Raw genomic sequence first — 24,357 nt, 5'->3', positions numbered from 1 at the left:
CCTTGTCACTGGAAATCGTGGAGGAGGAGAGGGAAGAAGAGAGAGGAAGGAAGGAGAAAAAACTGACAAACAAACCTGAATTGGTCTCGAACCAGGTACCTGCTGCTTACAGGGTGAGTGCTCTAACCACTACACTGTTCATTCAGTTTGGTTCAGGAGCGCATGTGTTTTACGCAAGTGTCAGCTAGAAGCTTACCTGGGATTTTAAGACAGCCAATTGTCATTGCACTTTGTCTTTGCAAATGTGAAGGATAATTGATTGCTTTGAATTCAATTGGACAGAATGTTTATAGATAAAGGCTACTTTTGTCCCTATGGAGGTCTCGGAGAAAGTGGGCTTGTGTTTAGTCCGCAGATGCGGTGTGGGGGTGTGTCCACACCTTATGACATCAAAAGTGCCAACAGCTCATTTTTTCAGGTTGGGATAGGCTGGTGCTTGGAGAGAGCAGAATGACCTTGAATTCTCAGAGGGGAGATTGGACAAAAACACCACTTCGGTGATGTTTTTGATGAGGAATTAGCATTTTAACATGGCTAAAACTTCCAAAAAGTTGAGTTTACACGTTGCTGTCACTTTAAGCTTGTCTCTGAACTTGCCTTCCCATTTTCTTTGCTGTGGCCTCTGTACTTTAGTTCATGAAGTCTTCTGCAAACAAATTGTGAAACCTTCACCACTGCCCTCTGGAGTTGCTGATGTCACCAACATTTGTTTTTGGGCCATCTTTACACCTCTCGTAACATTTTTCTCACCAGCTGCTACTTATATCCTTGAATGAAAAATCTGTTAGTTCGTACACCAGTGGTTTCTTTCTTCTTCGGTACATTACAATACTTGTATTGACCATGGTCACTGTTTATGCAAGGTTTTTATTTATGTTTGCATAGCTGCACAGTGTTTTTCACCCTTGGATAGATCTCCATTTTGAATGTTGGTTACATACCACAACTAAACCAAAACCTGTAACTAAATATAAAAATTAAGCACTATTTATTGTTTGAACAATGAGGGTAAAAGTATACATTTGGTAAACAAAACAACACTTCAATACTTTTGTTAGCATTAAAAGTGAGTGGATTATTACAACCGCATTTTCATTTAAGTTGGGAATTACATCTACTTCTAAATGCCTGAAAACAAAAGCTGAAATGTCGATCTCGTCACACACATTTATCTTCACGTGTCAGATTCAAATGAACAGCCTACTTACTACAGCAAGAATAAAAGAATTGGCCTCACTGTTCCAATATTTTTAGAGGGCAGTTTAAATGCATGCACACACATGCACGCAGCAGGACGAGCAAATCCATCTTGTGACATCACTTAATCCCCAAGCCAAAAATAACAGAGCTCTGAACTGTATCTGACCCCTGCAGGAGCAGGGTGGTGCCTGCTGGCCGTGCCTGTCCTACCATCACATGGTTTCAGCCAGATCGAACCTTCGTCGTCATTAAGACACTTTGACCTCAATCATCATTGTGCGGGAAGAAGACGCGTGTGTACAACCAACATGGTCAGGACTCTTTTGGACCCAAATATAAATACAGTGGAGCAGTGGTTTTCAAACTTTTCACAGTATGCGTTACCTCAAAATAATAAATAAATAAATAAATAAATAAATAAATAAGTTACGTACCACCATAACAACCAGCTGTAAATAGATTAGCATGGTAGGCCTAAGTGTTCATAAATAACGAAGTGTCTTGAGGCCTTTTTTGTTTTGTTTGTTTTTTTATGGCTCAAGGGGCTGGCGATTGTTTTATAACAATGTTTGTACACAGACGAAACATTAACAGCACATCCATGCTAACATGCCAAACTGTCATAACTTTTTTTTTTTTTTTTAAAGTACAGCTATGAAAAGTAAAACATAAAGACAATAAATTCAACCTCAACTTTGAAGTCAAGTGACAAATGTGGTGACAAACGCCGGAGGGAGATTAGAGCTTGTGCCTGGAAGGTCTGTGCCAGTTCACTTTGATTTGTCAACATATTAATATTGTACTGAGGACTTAAGACGAATTTTTCACTTTCCTATGTCAAGTGCGCTCCACCTTTGAGGTGCCACTGTATTTCTGAAACCACAGTGTTCTAAATGACTGGGACTAGCCACAATCTACACACGGACATTCAAGATGAACTGAGCGAGCAGTGTCTGGGATAGTATGGGTTGGATAACGATAAAAATTCATGTCTATTCTAAATAATGTATATGATTGATGCGTTATAGTAATGGGTCGATGGGGACGGGTCTCGAATAAGCTTCGGCTTCTACCCGTCAGCCCTTCTTTCGGATGTCAATGTTGCAAATGATGTGATGTGATTGATGTAAACTGTAATGTGTCCGAAAGGAAAAAATGAATAAACTAAACTAAACTAAACAGTGTAGATTAGAGGTTGCCAAAACAGTGCCCACTGACATCTGGACGCACAAAGTCACCCACAGATGATACACGTATACGCGTACACAACCAACGTATACGCACACACAACCTAAGGCAAATGTTCGTAATCTCATTTTTAATGACAACTGCCATGATGGAGTGATGTTTAAGTAAACTGCAGCTGCAGCAAGAATGAGTGCAGTGTAATGTGCGTGTGGGGACAGGAAACGGCAGTGATTTCACCAAGGCACATTTGTAGCGGGGCAGGTTTACACAAGAATGGTGCAATAAAAGCATGATTTTTTTTAAAAGGTAAGAAGACAACAGCTGACGATAAATTAAAATATTCAAAATGGATAATGAACTCCTTTTAGACAGCGACAAAGGGGGCTGCCCCACAAATAACGATGGTAGACCATCCAGCAAACACCGATACTCTCAAGGTGAGCGACTGAGCGTGTTTAAGTATTTCACAATATCTTTTGGATTTTGAAGTCAATGGGATATTTAAATGTGTGGGAGTACAAATTATTCTCAACTAAGTAAATGACCATTACCTGACATGACACCTCATCTCTGTGTATGTGTGTGTGAAAGAGAGAGTGTTGACAGTACATACTGTAGGCTGTTGACTGATGCGTGTCGCTTTGAGGGGTTGTATCAGGTGCGTACAGGAAGCGCTCATTGCACATGTTGCCTTCACAGCAGCAGAAGAAAACGTCGGGATTCTCCTTCCTCTCCACACACTCATTGCTGCAGAAACCAAGGAGAAATTAAAACATATACACTAAGGATGCATGGCATACTCAAAGATTTGTCTGAGCCAAATATGACATGACATCACCAATTTGCAGCAAAAAAAAACAACATTCATTTTTAAAGAAATACTTTGTTTTGAATGGCTACTCAAATCTAAACTCTAGCCGGAGTAAAACATAATAAAAAGATACAGTAAATGAACGTCAAATGGTGTGTGCATACAAATGAGTGCAGATAGACGCACAGCAGTGATCACCTTCTACAATGGACGTGTTTTTATTTTACTGAAATAACTCCATTCATTCTTTGAATTAATATTTCATTGTGCTTTCTCAAGTAACCTCCGACACTCGCGGCCATTCAAGTTCAAGATGTATCCATCAAGGACATTTAGGAGTACAGTTTTGAGTACAACATAAGTAACTATGACAACAAGCATGGCTGAAAATGCTTCTCAACAGGACCTCATAATCACACACATGAACGCTCATAGGGTACTGTATACTCACAATATGTCATGCCAGAGTTGGTATAGATTCCCTGTCCAGTCTCCAGTCCTACATAGTATGTAGTACATACACTGTCATTCAAGCATTCAGGCATCGGCCCATTTACCAGTGGCATCGCTTCATTTAACAGCATTGCATTCTTTTTACAGTGAATCCCTGCGACATCACAGTTCACCTTTCGCGTCCTCACTACAGTATTTCACAGATTTTTAAATGGTTGTTTTATGGGTATAAAGCAGACTTCGGCAAAGTATGGCCTGCGGGCCGCATTCGGCAAGCCCAGTGTCGGATTTTGTCGCTGATGCAAGTCTATGTGGCCAGCATCATGAGACTAATAAGGCAAAAAAAAATGTAGGTAGGCTACAATGTTTGTAGTATTTTGCTGTTATTCGTGTGTGCGTGCGCGTGCGTCTGTGCGCGTTCGTGTGTTAAAAATGAAAAATAAAAACTGCAAAATATCAACTTGAATGTGTTGTAATCACACATCAGGTGAATGAGTGTGTGTGAGTGATGTCACTAGTGAGGGAGAGGACATCGTAAAAAAAATCCTGGAGGGACAAAGAAATTGTATGTCACGTAGGCTGCAGCATGGCACAAAGTCCCTAGAATGAGTACGCCCTTCGACGTGCCAACACACACTTGCCATTTCCTTGCCTTTACACAATAGAAAATACTTAAAAAATATATTCAAAACAGTTACAGTATTTTACTCTGTCTTTCACACTGGCATAGCCATCAGATAAGACAAGGAAGTAGCAGGCGCCCTAGACTTGCTGTGGACTCTCCAGGGAGGGAAGGCGGCGCCGTCTCAAATAAGGCTCCAAATCTATTGACTGTGAATTCGGCAGCCACCAGGAAATAGCTAGTGATGTTGGACTAAAAGAACAGACTATATCAGAGCTATTAAATCCTGGCTGAACGCACTTCTCGAAGAGAACATCACAGCAGTCGGTGCCATGTAAAAGTCTTTTGGTCAAAAAATGTGAGCAGCAACATGAGAAAATTGATCCACGGATGCATTCACACCAGATAAGTCCTTTGGTCTGACTCAATTTTTTTCATTTGGTGCAGTTCATATTCATGCTGCAAGTTAGCTATACGTATTCAGTAAACATGACGCATGTGACGATTGGCGCTCTCATTGAACAGAAGAAATGAAGAAGGTGGTAGAGCACAAACCTGGAAATGGAGGAAAACATTGAACTCCGATTGGAAGTGCTGCATTCTTGCTCTGCCTATTTGAGCTGTAATTCGAGCTGCAAAATAACTGAGCGTCAAGAGCAGCTCATTCAACGTAGGTTCCGCGACACACTGTTTCTAATTTTGGAACAGCGTCAGCGATTGCGTGAGGTAACCTGAAGGAGAAGATGTGCTCTGCATGCCTGACCCACAACATGCTGGCAGCAGTGTGGCTAGACAGAAGACTAAGTATTAGGGGTGCACCAACCACAATTTTCTGGCTGACTTGCTGATTTCGACGTTTGACAGTCTCTGCACCATACACCTTCAATATTTCAATTTTGTTTTATTGCAAAACAACAATACCGGTGAAACAATAAAAACGCAATGTTTTAACTGCACATGTTGCTCTCTCTAAATATGATAAGCCCTATTATTCAAAAGTGGCTGACTTTTTTTTAGACCTCTGAGGAGGGAAATTTGAAGACAAGATTGGTTTCAGTTTAATCACCGATTACCCCAAAATTAAGGAAATGAGGGCCGATCGCAATCCTGGATGATCAATCAGTTGTTTGAACCACATGAGTCATTTGTGTGTATTCACAAATGCATAAAAGGTCCGGACCAGCGTGGGAAAAAAAAAAAAGCCTAGTCTGTTTAAAGTGGACCAAACAGTGCAGGTGTGAATACACCCTAAAACTGATTTCAGTTAATTTGCTTTTTTATTTCCCTGAGCATACCTGTCATAGCAGTTGATGTCATCCAACCAGCAACCCTGCTTAACTACCTCCACGGTACCAGAAATATTCTTCCATGTGGCAAAGCAGTGCCGCCTCTTGTCCTTATCGCCATAGCACGGTTCAATGCCACTGCGGTTGGTACGTTCCTTTTCCCAGCTCGAATTGTAGTAGCTGCACTCCTGAGTCTCTGAGCGTCCCAGGATTGCACCTGGCAAGGATAAAGACAACAAAAGTGCAAATCTCATTAATCTCATTTCCAACAATTGTTTTTCACATTTCTTGCATGACTTGAGGCCATCAACATGGGGATATTAATTCATGCTATTATTATTTTATGCACATTTTTAAATGAAAAGAAAATGCCAGTTTTAAACTATGACATGATCCCTAAACAAATCTGAATACATTCTCAAAGCAGAATATTTTAAGACAATAGTAAATTTTTTCCATTTGCATTTAGATAAGAAAAAATATGCATTGTTTATCCATGACAATTAAAAACAATATTCGTAAACACAAACATAAAAGAGTACCTATAAATGACATCACAGAAATACTGTGTACAGTAATAGATGAATGCATTAGAATTTATTTAGCACAATGTTTATCACCAGTGTTTACTTTTAACGAGCACCCAAAAATTCTGGCATTATTATGATGAAGCTGTCAAAAACATTGTCAGCACCTTCTTGCAGCACACAGTGAATCATCTTTTGTGCCTGGTTAATATAACCGACTCAATCTGCCAATTACAAAAATTATTTGACATCGTCACAAGGACATTCACAAGAGAACTTCATTATTAAGAGACCTGTGTTATTAAAGCTCATTAAAATCTAAAACAAGCCACTGTGACAATGGCCTTCAACATGACTAAAAGGGTGGATTAAGAGTTATATCTGTGTTGTTGTTTTTGTTTTGCAGGCTAACGTTTTGGACACAAGGGAAACTGGGACCTGTCTTCATATGCCAGCCAGAGTACTGCGCACACAGCAAACAAATGTGCTGGTCTGGAGGTAACCAGAAATTTCAATGATAAAGTCACAACATATAACAACTTCTGCTGTAAACAGTGGTAACTTAACTTATTAGTGTCCCAACTCACACGTTTTATTAGTTAAGAGCTGTAACTTGTTTTTTTTTGTTTTTTTTGGCTTTGTGTTGCGAGCCAAAATTTTTAGTATTAGCACGCTTCAAATACATCACTGCTCAAGTCAAGTGTAGTGGAAAAAAAATACAATTAAAATCACAGATGCACTTTTAGACGTTAATTGAACAGGCTAAAGTCACAAACACTGCAAAATTAAAAACACTGAATTAACCGCGTACCTTCAGCTCCTGATGTCACCAATTCAAGGCACAACACATGAATGTACTATTCTCCGTGAGAGACACTTTTGGTTTGATTATACTATAATAAGTTTGCTATTTTTGCATTTTTTTTACATTATGTTATATTCTTATATTTTATGATACATTGCAATTTTCTTTTATTACAAAACATTGCTATTTTCCTTTATTAAAAACCTAATGTAAAAATGTGGTGGATTTTGGAGGGCTGGAAAGGATTCATAGTATTTCAATTCATTTCAATTGTATAGTGCAAGTAAATACAATTATGAGCTTGGTCACAGAACAAATTAACCGTGTGAAGTCATAGCACTGTATTCTGAAGACCACCTTTCGAGGCTGGTCTTTCTTTTGGAACAAGCGTCACAAAAAAACAAAAAAAAAAAAGTGACAAAAATTTTTTTTTTTTTTAATTGTTCTTCAATAAACATCCACTACTATTTCATCCAATCAACTAACACAAAAGAGGAAGCTCATGGTGAAATCTTAAACAAAGCTCATATGAATACTTTATAGATGTAAATATGGCTGCAGGTCTGCTGCCTCGAGCACAGTGCAGCATGGTGGTCAAGCAGTGGCGGCAGCAGGGCGGACATAAGGCAAGGAAATCAATCCTCGGGCCACAAGTACCAGTAGCAGCTCAGCTCAGAGTCGTCTAAAGCAGATAATGTCAGGGCTGATTGAGCAATGACATACGATAGGATGTCCATGCATGAGCACCATCAATGAATGTGAAAATCCTGTTTGCCCCGTGTCATTGACAAATGTCAAAGTGGAGTGAGAAAACACACAAGGAAGGAGAAAGAAGCGGCATCATCTTCAAGTGTGATTAATAAAATGGCAGGCTGATTGTGAGCATGGATTGTGCAAACAGGGAAGGTCAGCTAGAGCGCCGTGTGGCTGCTCTTAAATAAGTCAGACCAATTGACAAAACAGCTTTTGAGGCGCTTAATTTAATGTTTTTCCTTGAAAAAAAGGTCAGTCTTTGTTCTGCATCAATAGGAATAGTCATGGACAATCGCTAAATAAAAAGGTGCAATTGCGCAAAACCCTGGAGTCAAATTGACCAACGGGCACCATTCATTCCTCCAAATATGAGATTTAATTAGATGAACTGTGACCTACTTTAGCTGCAACTTTGAGTGGGGGAACAATTAAACACCAAACCCACTTCTTAACTCATAGGAGGCTGCTGAAAAAGATGCCTGCTCCTCGAGTGAGCTACCTGCATATATTGGACATCTTTATGCGCAATTGTGCATATCGCTGAATCTTGTATAAACACAATATTTACATACCCAAATAAACCAATATGGCCAAATACACTGAACATTAAGCGTTGTTTACATCAGAGTTCCCCAAACATCAGGTTATGGCCTGCACCGATCAGTGAGATTCATCCATTAAAATCTTATGGTTTGTCTCCAAGAGTGAGGATCGTTGGTTATGACAAAATGTGTTCTTCGGATCATAGATCAAAAACGGCTAACCATGACGTATGACTATTTGGATCACTGCTTTGTTTGGGAATGCGCGCGACAATAAATTAGACTTCTTTTCACCATAAAGTATCAAGAACTGATGACTCAGGGTGTGGAGGTCATAACAGTATACAGAGCTCTTGGCTCCTTAGCTTCAGCAGCCACAACAACCTTCATCAGAAAATCATTTGACAAACCTCCCACACAACACAGTAAAAACAGCTTTTCTGTGCACAAATGAGCATATAGTTTTAGAGCAGGGGCGTCAAACATACGGCCCGCGGGCTGGATCCGGCTCCGTAATTTAGGGCTGGTCCACGAAAATCTGCATATAAATGACGGCAATTGTTTTCAAGTTATATACCGTTATTTTACCGATGCAGCCCACTTGGTAATTAGGGATGGGTACCTTTCACATTTGAACCGATACTGTTCCGATACTCAGTACCTGGGAATCGATACCGGTACATTTGTGCTCTTGTTTTCGTTTTCTTTTTTTCTTCTTTTTTTCCCCCCAATTTTTTATTTATTTATTTGGGTGTAATAAATGTTCATCGTTATTTATTTCTAATCAATTTAACAATTACTTTTAAATATATAAACTTTGACAAGTAACAAAAATTTAAAACAAATGAGCCAGAGAGGAATAGTAAAGAAATAAATGTATAACATTTTACAGTTACTTAAGTATAACTAATACAGATAAATTAATATTACAAAAAAGTGTAAAGCAAAGTTCTATGCAATGAATAACACAAGAACGAAGTTAAACAGTAAATATATAAATTAATAATTTAGGTTTTCGTTTTTTTTCCGAACATAAAGGCTGCCACACGCCGCACCATGAGTCTGAAGTTCCAACCCACTTTGCACTCAATATAGTAAAAAAAAAAGTTGGAAGGGGACATGATGGGAACAAAGAGAATAATTGTGTTCAAATTAATCGTTTGACTGCACCAGACGTGGTCTGTAAGGCTCGCTACATTTTGGCCACACGCTTTCACGATTGTAAATATAGTCAAGAGTAGTAGCCTAGTGTACATCCAAATTACAATGTCTATATACCTTAACAATGGTGAAGCAGTCTACCTTCTGTCATGATTTTATTCGGTGGGGTCACCGACACCTCCCACCCAGCCGTGTGCTGATTCCGGGGAAGCAGACATTTCCAGCTTCCGCCGGGTGTGCAGGCTTTCCTCCTCCTTTATAAACTGTATGTATTTGTTTGGCGGGAGTCACAATCGATACTTAGCACAAAAGTACCGTCTCGGTACCCATCCCTACTGGTAATATATTTTCCTCCATGCGGCCCCTGAGCTAACATGAGTTTGACATCCCTGTTTTAGAGGAATTATTTAGCTCATAGAGCCACATTCAGCTTCTAAGTGCTGTGTCTTGGTTGGCTGCAAAATTGTGACAGTTAATAATATATGTACCGAAGTATTGTATACAGAAAAGAGAAAGATTTATCTCTAGGGGTTCCGTTGGGCTCAGGGAGCAAAGGTATCTATTATTATTATTCTTACGGATCTTCCAGCAAAGAAGGGGTGGACATTGTTTCGCTGCTATCAACATGCAAATCAGCTGGTACAAGACATTTTTGGTAGACTTCCCACAATATTTTAATATCCCAATATCTTGCATTTTATGCACATTTTGTAATTGGCCATAATGTTCTTAATTCACTGATCGATTAATAGCGTAATTAATTGGCTTTGTGGAATAATACGTCTGCGGCTTACCACATAATAAAAGATTTCGAGTTGTAATAATTTTGATTGCTGCATGGAAAGTCACTCTTTTGCTCGTGTGGCCTTTGATCATCAATACTAGTACCCAGATTGCTACAAATACAGCGCCTGAAATGACTCAAGTATCCTTACTAGTATCGGTCTGAAAAAAGTGGCCTAAAACAGTCCTAATACTTATGTCGTGTGAATGTGCAGTCATATACCATGTCCCACTGTCACTCAAAATATATACAGTTAAACTAGACTAATTGCTTCATTTTGTCATTGGATATGTGACAGTTATTCCGTTATTTTATTTTTTCATTTTGTTGATCAGCCCCAAAAATCCTGATCACATAATGCACAAGTGTCAAACTCAAGGCCCAGCGAGCCAGATCTGTCCCACCACACCAATTTATGCAGCTCGCAAAAGCAAATCATGTACATCAACTTCCATGATCCTTGATAAAAATCCGTACCAAAATGTCAAATTGTCATGTGTAATCAATAGTGTAATAACATTTACATTTAGCGGGGAATTGTTACCCTCTCTCGACAGTAACTTCAATAAGTGAACAAACTATTATCTGTGCCTTTTGATTTCAAAACTAGTAATCCATCATTTTGTTCTGTAGATGTAATACAGTAAGTAATATGATGAGATGATGATTAAACATTTCTTTGGTTTCACTGTTATAATGGTACTCTGAGGGAAGCCTCAATCACAAAATGAGTTAAATCATAATTTTTGGAAAGACAACTGGAAGATTATGACATAAAACATTGCAAGACATTAATTCTGCTCCCTTCCCTTCAGACCAAGGACAACAAACATGATCCCAACAATTCAGTGTAGCATCTTGCCTGGGTTTTTATGCCATGTCTAGATGCCTGACAACCACAGGTATCAAGCACCAGAGAGAGCACAACATTATTACGCAGTAATTCACTAACATTACAGTAACCACACCAATGGCTCAGACTTGAAGATCAGATGGTGTTGTGACATGGCAGCAGTGGCTGGGTGGGCTAGCTGGTTACAAAGGCTGCACTCTTTCCACGGCCATGGTGAGAGGGGGGCATTAAAAAGCACCATACTCAGCGACTAAATTCAATCCCTTTAATCCCCGCTGGTATGCTGCAGCGACAAATGCCCATTGGCCTCAGCTTCAATAAGCGCCGGTGAGGAGGACACTGGACAGGTCATGGGAGTGCCTGGGTTCTTCAACGTGAAATACAGCAGTTTGGTGAGCCCTGTGTCACTTGTGCGCCATGAGTTGCAAATAGCCGCCACATTCCAAACATTCTTCTCAAGATGAGACGTTCAGAATGCCTTGTTATCGCTAAGTACAAGAGAAGGACTTGCTCCCCTGTTTAAATTGTTTGGATTCATTTGAAGGGTGTGTTAAGTGCCACTTGGGCTTAAATCTAAAGTGTATATTGAATTTGCTCTAATGTTGCTGTATCATCCGCCGGCAGCACAAACCATTTGTCTTTATCAAACAGCCAATGAGTGAAGAGGGGAGCAGGTGGGAGAGGGAGGCACAACATGGAAGCCATCAGACACACTATTTATACCCGTGTGCGTGCATTTGAGATGATTGTGGGCCCAGTTCAGTGACAGTTTCGATTAACATCTGCTTTAAAGCTACTTAATGCTGCACCGTTTAAGTTTTGACCCAACATCAGTATTTTTAAAAATGTTTGATCTCATTAAAACACGACTTTCACTGCTGCCACTTTCTATACACCTGGCTCAACCTGGCTGACTTCCACCAGGCCTATCTTTATATTTAGTGTCCGCTCATGACACACACTGGTCATAAGGTGCAAAATAAAAATGCATCATGTCAGTATTTTTTATTTTTTTTTAAATTGGGAACATACTGCATATGTCATAAAGTGTATTTGAAAATATATCCATCCATCCATCCATTTTCTTGACCGCTTATTCCTCACAAGGGTCACGGGGGCTGCTGGCGCCTATCTCAGCTGGCTCTGGGCAGTAGGCGGGGGACACCCTGGACTGGTTGCCAACCAATCGCAGGGCACACAGAGACGAACAACCATCCACACTCACACGCACACCTCAGGACAATTCGGAGCGCCCAATTAACCTGCCATGCATGTCTTTGGAATGTGGGAGGAGACCGGAGTACCCGGAGAAGACCCACGCGGGCACGGGGAGAACATGCAAACTCCACCCAGGAAGGTCCGAGCCTGGACTCGAACCGGAGATATTTGAAAATATAGATGCAGAGAATAAACAAACCATCTGCAAAGTTTATGGTTGGTGTTTAGCAATCCCTATCAGTTACTGATTACTAGGAAGGGCAGTGATTAAAAATCTCACCATCCCGACAAAAATGGGGGGGAATGATTACCAACCAGCAGGATTTCAGAAAGCACTGATGCAAATGAAGAGTATTTGGTTTTCAGTCACCAAAAGAAGCCTCAAGCAGGTATTCAAAAAGCTCCGCCTCTCTGGCATTTGAGATACTGTATACTCAAAGGCAACAGACTTTGATCGTAGGCATGACAGGGACACAGTCCCAGAGACATTGACTACGTTTACATGCAGTCAATATTCGGGTTAAGGTCAGAATTCTGGTTTCTGAAACATTCGAAGTAACCTACATGCGTGGCGGGCAGAGTCTTGTTTACATGGTCATTTGTTCTTGATTGGAATATCCTCTTCGGATCGCAACTCGTGGACAACGTAATTACGCAAATAGACGTCACTTTCATTTTTAACTTTCTACAGTCTATAAAAAGTTCCTGTCACTCACAACGCTAAATAAAGTAGTTGGTTTCCTCCACGCTCCAGAAGTGGGGTTCTTCGCTGCATCATCATCTGTTTACACGGCTTGAGTATTTCATATTTAATTATATGCACAAAGGGGCGTTTTCGTCATAGAGACACAAAATAATGTGAAAACACTGGGGAGAAAACAATGTAAGTGATGCCCCTTTAGCGAGTGGGATGGAGCTGCGCATACAATTGGTTACTACAAAGACCAAGATTCCTTGCAAATCCAAATAAGCGAACAAGAAGAGAGCATGAGAGCATGGGCACAGCAAAAACTAATGCACCGTTCAATCAAGGTATTCTGTTGGTATTCTGAATGCATTTATATGAGCAGGTAGTCGGGTTATGAAATGCTAACTCAGGCGTCTTATTTGTGTTTTTTAAAACCAGAATAAGAGCACATTCAGGTTACTGTGCGTGTTTACATTGCCTTGCAAAACCCGAATATTGCCAACATCTTTACCAGATAATAATGTACGAAGCGTGTCCCGCTGTTCTTCTTCAAAAAGGACACTGTGAGTAAATTTGCAAGAAGACAATTAATTGCAGCGCTCATGCATTCGTCCACGGGTGTCGCCATGTTAGGTTTGTTTGTTTCCCATGGCTTCGGCACTTTCGTCACAGCTGCATCCCGCCCCCAAACACAATGTTGCTTTGTAATTCGGCCTAACCGCCAGTGCATGGTTCGGATCGGTGAAAATCAGCATGCTCGGTACATGGATTCTCCAGATTTTGTGAACTCAAAAATATAGTGAGAATTCACAAGCACGGTTAGGGATATGTTGCTGTGACCAAAACAAGAAGCGCAGAGGCCGTGGGAACAAACAAACCTAACATGTATTAATGGACACTGCAATTAATTCTGTTCCCTCAGAATTACTCACAGCTTCCATGTTGAATGAATAACAGCGAAAGGCGCTTCGTGCAGTTTTAGCTGGTAAAAAAAAAAAAAAAAAAAAAAAAAAAAAAAAAGGCACTGATCGTGATTGGCTGATTTCTATGAAAAAGTACCATGATCGGCATGTCGATCAATGTGATTGCTCAACACACACACACACACACACACACACACACACACACACACAAAAAGATCACTCACAGCTGGTACTTCACAGCCTGATGCCAACTAGAGACCAGCCTGTGTGCAGGGGATCATCTCCTTCCACTTTCGTTACAGACATTGCATGTTACAGACCAAACCAGTAACTGAATCATATTATTATTATTATTATTATTATTATTATTATTATGATGATGAAGACAGTAGTGCCCAGCCAGTCAACCAACTATTCCATGGGCTGAACCAATCGTGCACATGGCTCAGGCCAATAGTATTAAAATATACTATTGTACAATGTACATCATGACACTGTAATTGCTTTGTGAATAGAGCCAGCTGTCAAGTATTAAAGCAAACAAACAATGTTTTTTTTTTTCACCTGCAATTGTTTACAACACCTTCTCTCACCTTTTGCAAGGTGATTCTTTGCTCATTCTCCCAGGTCCTGTGACAGAACACAGACTTCCTGGACTGGCCAGGTCAAAGGCTCTTCGCTATGCTAATGCAACCTTACACTGGTAAGCAGGAGGATCGATACCTGCCCGATACTGCTGCACTGTGCAAAACGGGAGCATCCAGTAGTCCCTGTGGTAAAATAAGTACTTTCGTCTCCACGAAAACGAAATGATGTGTATGGAAAGGCATGACATCTGACATGCAAATGTAAAATGTTGAGCTTAATCAATTGCATAATTGAGCAAAGGTGGAGGCATCAGAACTAGTTCAGTAATTGTGTGCATGGTGCACCATGTTGAGAGAGTTCCATTTTCTCAGGCCAATTAAATGTAATTCACAACTATTTTTTTTCTAGCTTTCAATTCACTGACATGTATTTCATGAGGCAGACCAATCCCAGTAAGTAGCTGCCTTTCAATTACAGTTTTTTCGCAAAAAATACATATGATATTGTACTATTTCAATTTGTACAATTTAGACTTGTAGGCATTTCATTTGAAGAGCGTTTCACTTCTGAGACGCAATTCTCGTCGTAATGTCCCGTCTCACGAGATCTTGCAGTTCTGTAGGAGGTCTGCTCATGATGTTTACGGAAGACGAACGCCCGGAGTTAAGATCGGGCGGGTTCGGGCATTTGGTGTTGGTGTTGTGTTGTGTCCATGCTTATAACTCATGTTATGGTGCGAGCGGCTAGAACGGATTTCAACAATGATGTGCGCCGTATGTCGCTCGATTGCTCATTGCCCGGGGGGAACGGCCATTTCGATATAGAACGATTTACAACATGCATGGAATGGCGGCCTTGGCTCTATAGCTAAGTCGCTTTGTGCTTAAAAAGAGTTGTTATCCCCTCGGGAGGCAGTTTTGACACGAAAGCGAGTTGCCCCGTACTTTCTTCTTCCTTTCCTTCGTGACTGGGCAGGGGTCACATTATGCCATGTGACTCACATGACTACAGGGAATGTGCATAAAGTGTTTCCATTACACTTTTGCGAAATAATTCTAATTCCACATGTCTCAAAAACCACCTCATGAGCGCGTAAAACCTTTTTTGCGATATTTGTGAGTTTTTTCTAGAAGATCGTGTGTTTCCATTACCAGCTTGCTTTTGCACGTGCCTTTTGCGCAAAACTGAGGGTAATGGAAACGCGCCTAGTAATAGTACGTAGGGCTGCACGATATTTGAAAAATATGCAATATTTGATATACTTGATGAATATAGCGATAGATATTATTGCGATATTTAACATGGACCTAAAGAAATTACATTTTTATTATCTAATGAAAGAATAACATTTTTCATGTGGCAAAATCAGCAACTTTAATGTAATCTTAGTTACCGTAATTAATTGTAATTACCTCTTGATAATGCTCAACTATTGGATGGCGATGCACATTTTAGTTAGCGTCTGACTGCTCAAATTCAGATAAAAGCATAAAATTCCATATGAAACTTATTGTAGTTCTTTGCGATATGCATATTGCAAGGGCCAATATCGCGATACCGATATTTTTTTCGATATATTGTGCAGCTCTAATAGTACGCACCTTTGCAGTTTAAGAAAACATGACAGCCAGAATGTGACCGAATTATCCAACTCTTGCTCAACTTTCTCTTTGCACAAACTTTAAGCTCAATAAAACATTTTGTTAAGACACTCTCACATGTACACATGGTAACGCAGAAGCAGGACACACATTATTAAACTAAAGTTAACCTCAAATGACGTTGTTTTGAAACAGCACAGATAAGAAATGCTTATGAGCATTAATATATATATATATATATATATATATATATATATATATATATATATATATATATATATATATATATATATATATATATTAGGGGTGTTAAAAAAAAATCGATTCGGCGATATATCGCGATACCACATCGCGCGATTCTCGAATCGATTCAATTAAAAAAAAATCGATTTTTTTTTTTTTTTTTTTTTTTTTTTTTTTTTTAGGATTCACACCTTGAGCATGGAAGAATGTTATATGAACGGCACATTAAGCCTTAATATTTTTATTTTAATGCTGTTCAAATGTGAAACAGATTGCAAACTGTTTGTGTACAGTGGCTCACGGTTATAAGCCTCAAGTTTTAGATAAATATATTCATATAAATCTTACAGTGTACATGTACAAATTTACTGATAGTATTTTCTAAATTTGAATGGAAAAAAATCGCAACAATCGACTTATAAATTCTAAATTCGTATCGGGATTAATCGGTATCGAATCGTGACCATTCGTATCGGGATTAATCGGTATCGAATCGAATCGTGACCTGTGAATCGTGATACGAATCGAATCGTCAGGTACTAGGCAATTCACACCCCTAATATATATATATATATATATATATATTAGGGGTGTGAATTGCAATACTACTAGGCAATTCACACCCCTAATATATATATATATATATATATATATTAGGGGTGTGAATTGCCTAGTACCTGACGATTCGATTCGTATCACGATTCACAGGTCACGATTCGATTCGATACCGATTAATCCCGATACGAATGGTCACGATTCGATACCGATTAATCCCGATACGAATTTATAAGTCGATTGTTGCGATTTTTTTCCATTCAAATTTAGAAAATACTATCAGTAAATTTGTACATGTACACTGTAAGATTTGTATGAATATATTTATCTAAAACTTGAGGCTTATAACCGTGAGCCACTGTACACAAACAGTTTGCAATCTGTTTCACATTTGAACAGCATTAAAATAAAAATATTAAGGCTTAATGTGCCGTTCATATAACATTCTTCCATGCTCAAGGTGTGAATCCTAAAAAAAAAAAAAAAAAAAAAAAAAAAAAAATCGATTCTGCCGATTATTGAATTGATTCGAGAATCGCGCGATGTAGTATCGCGATATATCGCCGAATCGATTTTTTTTTAACACCCCTAATATATATATATATATATATATAAATAAAACTAGACTAAGTGCAATTTCTGGAGAAATTACTTGGGAATGCTGAAAGTTGAATGCTAAGATTTGAATGCATGTGGAATGTTTATGAAATTGAGAAATAAATTATGAAATGATGACCTCCTAATTACTGGACAATGCACTTAACCAAGTGTGCCACCGAGCAGTGTAAGACACCTGGTAGTATGTATATATTATGTATATCTAATATATGTACATTAGGGGTGTGAATTGCCTAGTACCTGACGATTCGATTCGTATCACGATTCATGTCACGATTCGATTCAATACCGATTAATCCCGATACAAATTAAAAAGTCAATTGTTGCGATTTTTTTACTCAAATTTAGAAAATACTATTCGGTAAACTTGCTCGTGTACACTGTAAGATTTGTATGAAAAGGTATTATTTATATGTCTGAAACTTCAGTCTTATAACTGTGAGCCACTGTATTTAACAAACAGGTTGTAATCTGTTTCATGTTGGAACAGCATTGAAAAAAAATATTAAGGCTTAATGCTCCATTAAAATAACATTCTTCCATGCTTAGGATGTGAATTCTAACCATAAGTAAGACGTTTTGTTGAATATTTTTCCATCAAAAATGGATGTTTAAAAATCGATTCGGCTGCCCATTGAATCGATTCAAGAATTTCGAGCTGTAGTATCGCGGTATCGCCGAATCGATTTTTTTTTTAACACCCCTAATGTACATATATGTTATCTGTATGGAAATGGGCATGGATAGCGATACTTAGTAAAAGTTCAACATCTGTCCCATTGAAAATGAATGGAGAAAAGTTGATAATATTACAAGTTAAATTGTGTAAATACTGTAAGTGATGTGGAATCAGATGATATATACCTCGGGAGGTGTGAATTTTTGAAGCACGTTGAAATTTGGAGAGTGTAAATTGGAAGTATTATGTGAAAGTTGTTACATGGCAAAAAAAGTGTGGAGAAAAAAAAATCACAATAACATATGTCGGAATGCTTCAGCATTCCCACAACTAAACTCTGCTGGTCATTCTGCAACAGTGCGTATTCTTACTGTTAACCAAAAATTCCAGAACTGTCAATTCTTTTCTCGAACGAATATGCTTCTCCAACTTGTTATCTTTTATTACAGCAACAAAATCAGGAACTTGATTTCAGAGGAATGACAGTTGGATACAGATAGATAAAACGATAGAGGCAATACTAGTAGAGGAAAAACAAATACCTGCATATCAGATAAGCTTACAAAATCGGATTGTTATGTCCTCTAGAGAACTTCATGCATTATAACAGCCTTTAGCATGTTTCACTACTGCAAACATGAACTTTGCACTCACTGGCATTTAGATAACTTCCTGGTGATGGGCATGGATATTTGTGTTTTATAATCTGCATGCTCGATGGGTAATGAAGCGCAACTTCAGCAGAGACTCCAGCCCTCTCCACTGTACATAGCTTTCTTTTAGACAATGAATTAACGTGTCACGACCAGGATGATACAATATCACAACATGAAAACAATGCTGTGTGTGGATCAACTGAATCAAACCGTCTGTGACCTTTGCAACATAACTGTTTGTCATTGATTGAGCTGCATCAATAGCTGCCGTCAGCATGTTGCATACAAATGTTTTGACAAAAGGGAAGAAATAGGACATGGACACATGTTTTAAATTTGCCCAGTGGTATTGCCAATTAGGCTGTACAACAAGTGATCGAAACCTTTATTAATGGTCTAACCTGCATGCTGCATGGACAAAATGTTGATCTGCAACACAGTTGATTAAATGCAAAAATGTTCTGAATTCATCAAGATTTCTTTTCCCAAGGCCAAAAATGTCGGCATTGGTTATTTTGACGTAACCTGAAACTCTACTGCTAACGTTATTTTTGCCGTGAACAGCTCTGATTGGTCAATCGTGGGAGCAATATATTCTTGATCTGGCATGAACGGCTGTTTTACAGTAGGTTAGCAGCGTGATGTATAGGCTGCTGGGAATCAGTTTTGATGCGAGTCATGAACTGTGACGCATTGCTTCAACTGTTCACAAAGTTTCTATTTTGTTATGCCACCAAAAATGGGCTATCAGCTAGGGGTGTTAAAAAAAATCGATTCTGCAATATTTCGCGATACTACAGCACGCAATTCTCGAATCGATTCAATAGGCAGCCGAATCGATTTTTTAACATCCATTTTTGATGTAAAAATATTCAACAAAACGTCTAACTTTCATACCTTAAGCATGGAAGAATGTTATATTAATGGAACATTAAGCCTTAATATTTTATTTCAATGGTGTTCAAACATGAAAAATGTTACAACCTGTTTGTTAAATACAGTGGCTCACAGTTATAACACTGAAGTTTGAGATTAATAAATAATACATTTTCATACAAATCTTACAGTGTACATGTATAAGTTTACTGAATGGTATTTTCTAAATTGAGTAAAAAACAACAACATAACAATTAGAGGTGGGAATCTTGGGGCACCTCACGATTCGATTGCGATTACGATTCAGAGGCTACGATTCGATTATAAAACGATTATTGATTTCCCCCCCAGGCAGCAGAAAAAAAACAATGTATTTTTGTGCTTTTAATGTTTCGTACATTAGTTACAAAAATAGTACAAAAGTCCTCTCAGGCCTAAATAAACTACTATTTCAGTATCAAGTTAACAGTTCAAAACAGTAAATAAAATACTCAAGTCCTCATTCTGTAACAACAGCTTTTAAGTATATTCAGTCTTCAACAGAATAAAACATAGCATTGAGCAAAAATATATTATTTTTATCCACTCAAAAGTGCATTGAGGTATAAATGAAAGACAATGTGAACTACTACTTCAATACAAATGCCTAAAAAAAAAAAAGAAGTGCTTTCCTGCTTTTTAAGTTGTGTAAAGATGAACATGTAAACATTAAAGTTTCTCAGAGGTACAAAAAAAAAAAAACCCTCAAGTGCTTTTCTGCTTTTTAACTTGTGTAAACATGAACGTGTAAACATTAATGGGATCGTTCGGCTTTTTTAACATGAATCTCGATTTGATCCTCACCTCCCGTGTGTGCGATCAGCACTGACTTCTTTCTGACAGCGTTCGGTGACACGCGTTCTGGTTCGACGTTGGACGAGAAGAAAATAAAAAAGAAAATAGTCCAGCAAGCTGGCTGGGGTCTCGGAAATAAAGCGTTTTTCTTCTAAAAACTTTTTGTTTTCAAAAGCGTGATACATTTCCACCACAATACTCTTTTCTGAATAAAGTCAGACGCCATTACCGCCAGCCACTACTTTTCTGTTCGTTCGTTCGTATCACTGCGCGGCGCCCTGTAGAACGCTAACCGACGTACTGCAGCCAGCTAGCTGATACTTCCGCCTCAAGTTGTTTGCCTTTTCGGAGCAGGTCTGATCTCACGAAGAGGTGGGTTGGTCAGCTCAGCCATGCTTGTTGTTGTTTTGAATCTCGAGGCGTGAGTTGTGGATGTGTACTCTCGGTCCGTCCCAAAAAGCGTCCCGAAGACCGCGCGCGCTACTGCGTTTCAGTTCCGCGTACTTTTCGCTCGTTTCGCTTCCCTTGGCATATTTATATAATCGGAATTTGGACGTTTGTGAATCGTTCTCGATTGTTCCACGGCCGAATCGTGAATAATCTAAGAATCGGAAATTTTGCACACCTCTAATAACAATAGACTTGTAAATTCATATCGGGATTAATCGGTATCGAATCGAATCGTGACCTATGAATCGTGATACGGATCGAATCGCCAGGTACGAGGCAATTCACACCCCTACTATCAGCCTAATCCTAACCATAACCCTCAGAGCAGGGTTATCAGGCAGTAGGACACATTTGATGTCTTTTCAAACGCATTTTGTACTTCTTAAAATATGGAAAATTCATCAACACAAAGCGAATCCAACTTCATCACTGATTTACTGCAGTCAAATGTGGCACATATGGCATTTCCCACTGTTCAATTCTTCAACAAACGCATAAAACAAAATGGCTCATTTACAGCTCTCGAGTTGCTGCAAGAAATTGGAAACAAATTGTAAAATAAATAAATAAATAAATAAAATACAAAGGCATTGATGCATCCACCAAGACACGAGCTGGTACACATTGACCGCCGCAGAATTTGTCTATAGTTCACATGCGATTCACACCGGCAAAATAATGCTTAGGTGGAGCGCAGCCGGTTATGGCAAAAATAACCACTGTGAAAAATGTAGCGTTTCAAAATACGTAAACTATTCCAGAGAAAAGAAGACATAATGCAGCAATGCCATCCTGGAAGATAGTTAGTGGACATTTTGCCATGACCGGCAACTCTCCTGCTAGCGCTATTTTGCCGTGAACGGCTCTGAATGGTCAATTGCTGAACCGAGTCAAGGACTGGACGTGGTTTCTGCCTTCACCCACTTCTGTGTCTTTCACAAAGTTTTTCTTTTGTTTTTTTAGGCTGCTATCACGATTACCAGTATAACCCTAACCATAACCGTCAGAGCATAGGACGTTATCGGCATTACCAGCATAACCATAACCCTCAGTTAAAGTGCAAGGCAAGATTTAAACCCATGGCCCGCACTTTCGGGGTGACCACCTTAACCATTATGCCACAAGCTCGTACAGGTTCATTGATGCACAAGTTGTACTTGAAGTTCTTGTGCCAGGCATGGCAATATATCCACTCCATTTCAAAATACTTAAACTATTCCAGAGAAAAGATGTTAGACAGTAGCAAATGCCATCTTGCAATATAAGAATTTACTGTAGCATTCAAACATATTCCCACAGTATGCAGTATATGTCTATGATATGCTGTGATGCATTATTGAGTTTGAGTGCTCAAATAATCTTGTACAATGTCTACTTAACCACACACGTGCTACAGAGGAAAATATAATCCACTGAAAGGAACATTTGTTATTTACCTATATGGATAGGTAAATTGTGAGTTCGCGAAAAAACAAAACAAAAAAAAAACACGGGTCACACAAACGATGCCAGGATGAGATTAACACACCCACCCGTTCCCCCGCGGGGTTGCATTGCACCGCATTCCGCACTGATAACGACCGGCATACATTGCACACAACGGGCATGGGGCTGCAAATACAAATACAGTACCTTCACACCCACCTGAAGAGCAGGAGATGAGGAAAACGGCGAGGGCCAGTTTGGTGGCGTCTCCCATTTTCCATCCGAATCTAATCCTCAGATAGAAAAAGTAACAAAAAATAAAAATAAATAATAAATTATAGGAGGAAGAAATGAAAAAAAATCCTCACAGCGGCGGAGTCAGAAGGAGGTCTGTCTCTGCAAACAGGACATCTTTAAAACGAGATAAATCCAAAGATATCCCGGGTAATGCAAGCCTCACTCGCACGAAAGAGGGGGGAGGGGGTACTTGGTATTTCCACGTTTACAGATGAGCAATGGAGGGCGAATTCTTCTTGGCATTCAAGCCAACGTTAGCATACGTTTGGCATGCTGCAGCATCGTTACGAACAATCGTGGCCTTATTGGAATGATTGTTTTGTCAGAGCAGCGGAACAGGGATCCGAGCCACAACCGGACTGGGGCAATATCCATCGGACTGGAAAGCAAGCGCCCTCCGTCCTCCAATCAAACTTGTCCTGGGTAAGCTGCGTATCATTGCATTAAAACGTCAAATTGGCAACCATTTCCCACCATTAGAGCACGACAGTGCGTTGCCTTGTGTCGATTCGTGTCCAGCTCCGCGCACGAGCCTTTAAAATTGTCCAACAGTCCGACAAGGCAGCCAGGCCACAGCCGAAAATCGGTTCGCCGCTCCAGAAGGCGAAAACAGCGCCGACTGCGAGCGCCCGCCGAAAGCTCTTCAACAGCCGTCCTCTTCGAAATATGCTTGACAAAATATGATTATTTGACGAGTGCAACCGGTGGAAGCCCCGTTAATCCGCGTAAGCAATATGGCTTTCGAATTTAGGACGCGTTGCTTTTCATCCCCAAATTCAGCCGCCGCCGCCTCTCCGCTTCTGCTCTGGACAATTCAAGATGGCGAACGGACCCGCAACGATACATGGATTGGTACATTTCCGGCAAGACATTTCAAAATAATAGCTTCATTAAAAAATTGCTTTGTTGGTCAGATTTGTAAACAATTGCGCGCGTTTTTAATAGCTCGTATCGTGTAAACACGGTCCCCACACATAACGCATTTATTCTCCTGGTGAATGTTTTGATGTAAATAAATAAATACATAAATAAATACATAAAAATAAGTGTAATATCCGGTAAATAGTCTGCTCATTCCTGTGAGCTTGATTTAAATACTTTACGAGCGAGGGATTGATTGTGTTTTGTTCAGAGAAGGTTGTTGTGGATTTTGTACATTGCGTTTGTGACATAGAGGAGCGATTTAAATCCAAACTATTGAAAACCATCTGTAGTTTTATTAGGCCTCGATTTATGGTAATTCACACAATCTATAATTATCCATTCAAATGTGTCCTCAGTTAACTTATTAAGAACTCCAGTCACCTTCGTGGGATTTTAAATGTACCTTTCCATTGTTCTGTAACACACTCAGCAATTGACTATTGCTGCTATTTCACCATGCAATTTTAAGGCTTTGTACAATTTTATACAATTTTAAATTTAACTTGATTGCACAACAGTCTAATGTGAGGTATTTTGTGTCATTTAATTTATTTTAGCTTTTTTTCCCCCCACTGGCACTTAAAATTGTGTTGTACATGTTACAATGAGAATAAGAACGATTATGCATGTATGCGATAATTGTGAGGAATAAGCGGTTCGGAAAATGGATCGATTTTATTTATTTATTTATTTTTATTTTACAATCAAAACATACGGAATGGGCAGCAAAGTCTTCTGGTTAGCATATTTGCATTGCAGTTCAATGGTTATGGATTTAAATCTTGGCCTTTTTGTTT

At 39.3% G+C, this 24,357-nt stretch overlaps 1 protein-coding gene and 1 long non-coding RNA gene across 6 annotated transcripts in view; one reads left to right on the top strand and one right to left on the bottom strand.

Annotated features, from left to right (window-relative positions):
• The window catches only part of LOC144013834 (activin receptor type-2A-like), a 40,749-nt gene extending 17,261 nt beyond the window's left edge, over positions 1-23,488 (bottom strand). Inside the window, exons 1-4 of one of the 4 annotated variants that reach the window (XM_077513097.1) lie at positions 22,708-23,488; positions 22,559-22,632; positions 5,570-5,777; positions 3,002-3,135 (exon numbers count right to left, since the gene is read on the bottom strand). In XM_077513097.1, the coding sequence (XP_077369223.1) occupies positions 3,002-3,135; positions 5,570-5,777; positions 22,559-22,613 (397 nt within the window). In that variant the 5' untranslated portion in view covers positions 22,614-22,632; positions 22,708-23,488. Of the gene's footprint in view, positions 1-3,001; positions 3,136-5,569; positions 5,778-22,558 lie in introns of all 4 variants that reach the window. The other 3 variants (XM_077513096.1, XR_013282342.1, XM_077513098.1) reach the window with 3 other exon arrangements.
• Positions 22,733-24,357, top strand: part of LOC144013837 (uncharacterized) — a 110,115-nt gene continuing 108,490 nt past the window's right edge. For both annotated transcript variants that reach the window (XR_013282344.1, XR_013282343.1), the window contains exon 1: positions 22,733-23,059. This is a non-coding gene — a long non-coding RNA (uncharacterized LOC144013837). The remainder of the gene's footprint in view (positions 23,060-24,357) is intronic.

The sequence above is a fragment of the Festucalex cinctus genome, chromosome 2, assembly GCF_051991245.1.
Source record: "Festucalex cinctus isolate MCC-2025b chromosome 2, RoL_Fcin_1.0, whole genome shotgun sequence".
Classification (NCBI taxonomy): Eukaryota; Metazoa; Chordata; class Actinopteri; order Syngnathiformes; family Syngnathidae; genus Festucalex; species Festucalex cinctus.
The sequence above is the reverse complement of the archived record's forward strand: the minus strand, read 5'-3'. Positions and strand labels throughout refer to the sequence as shown.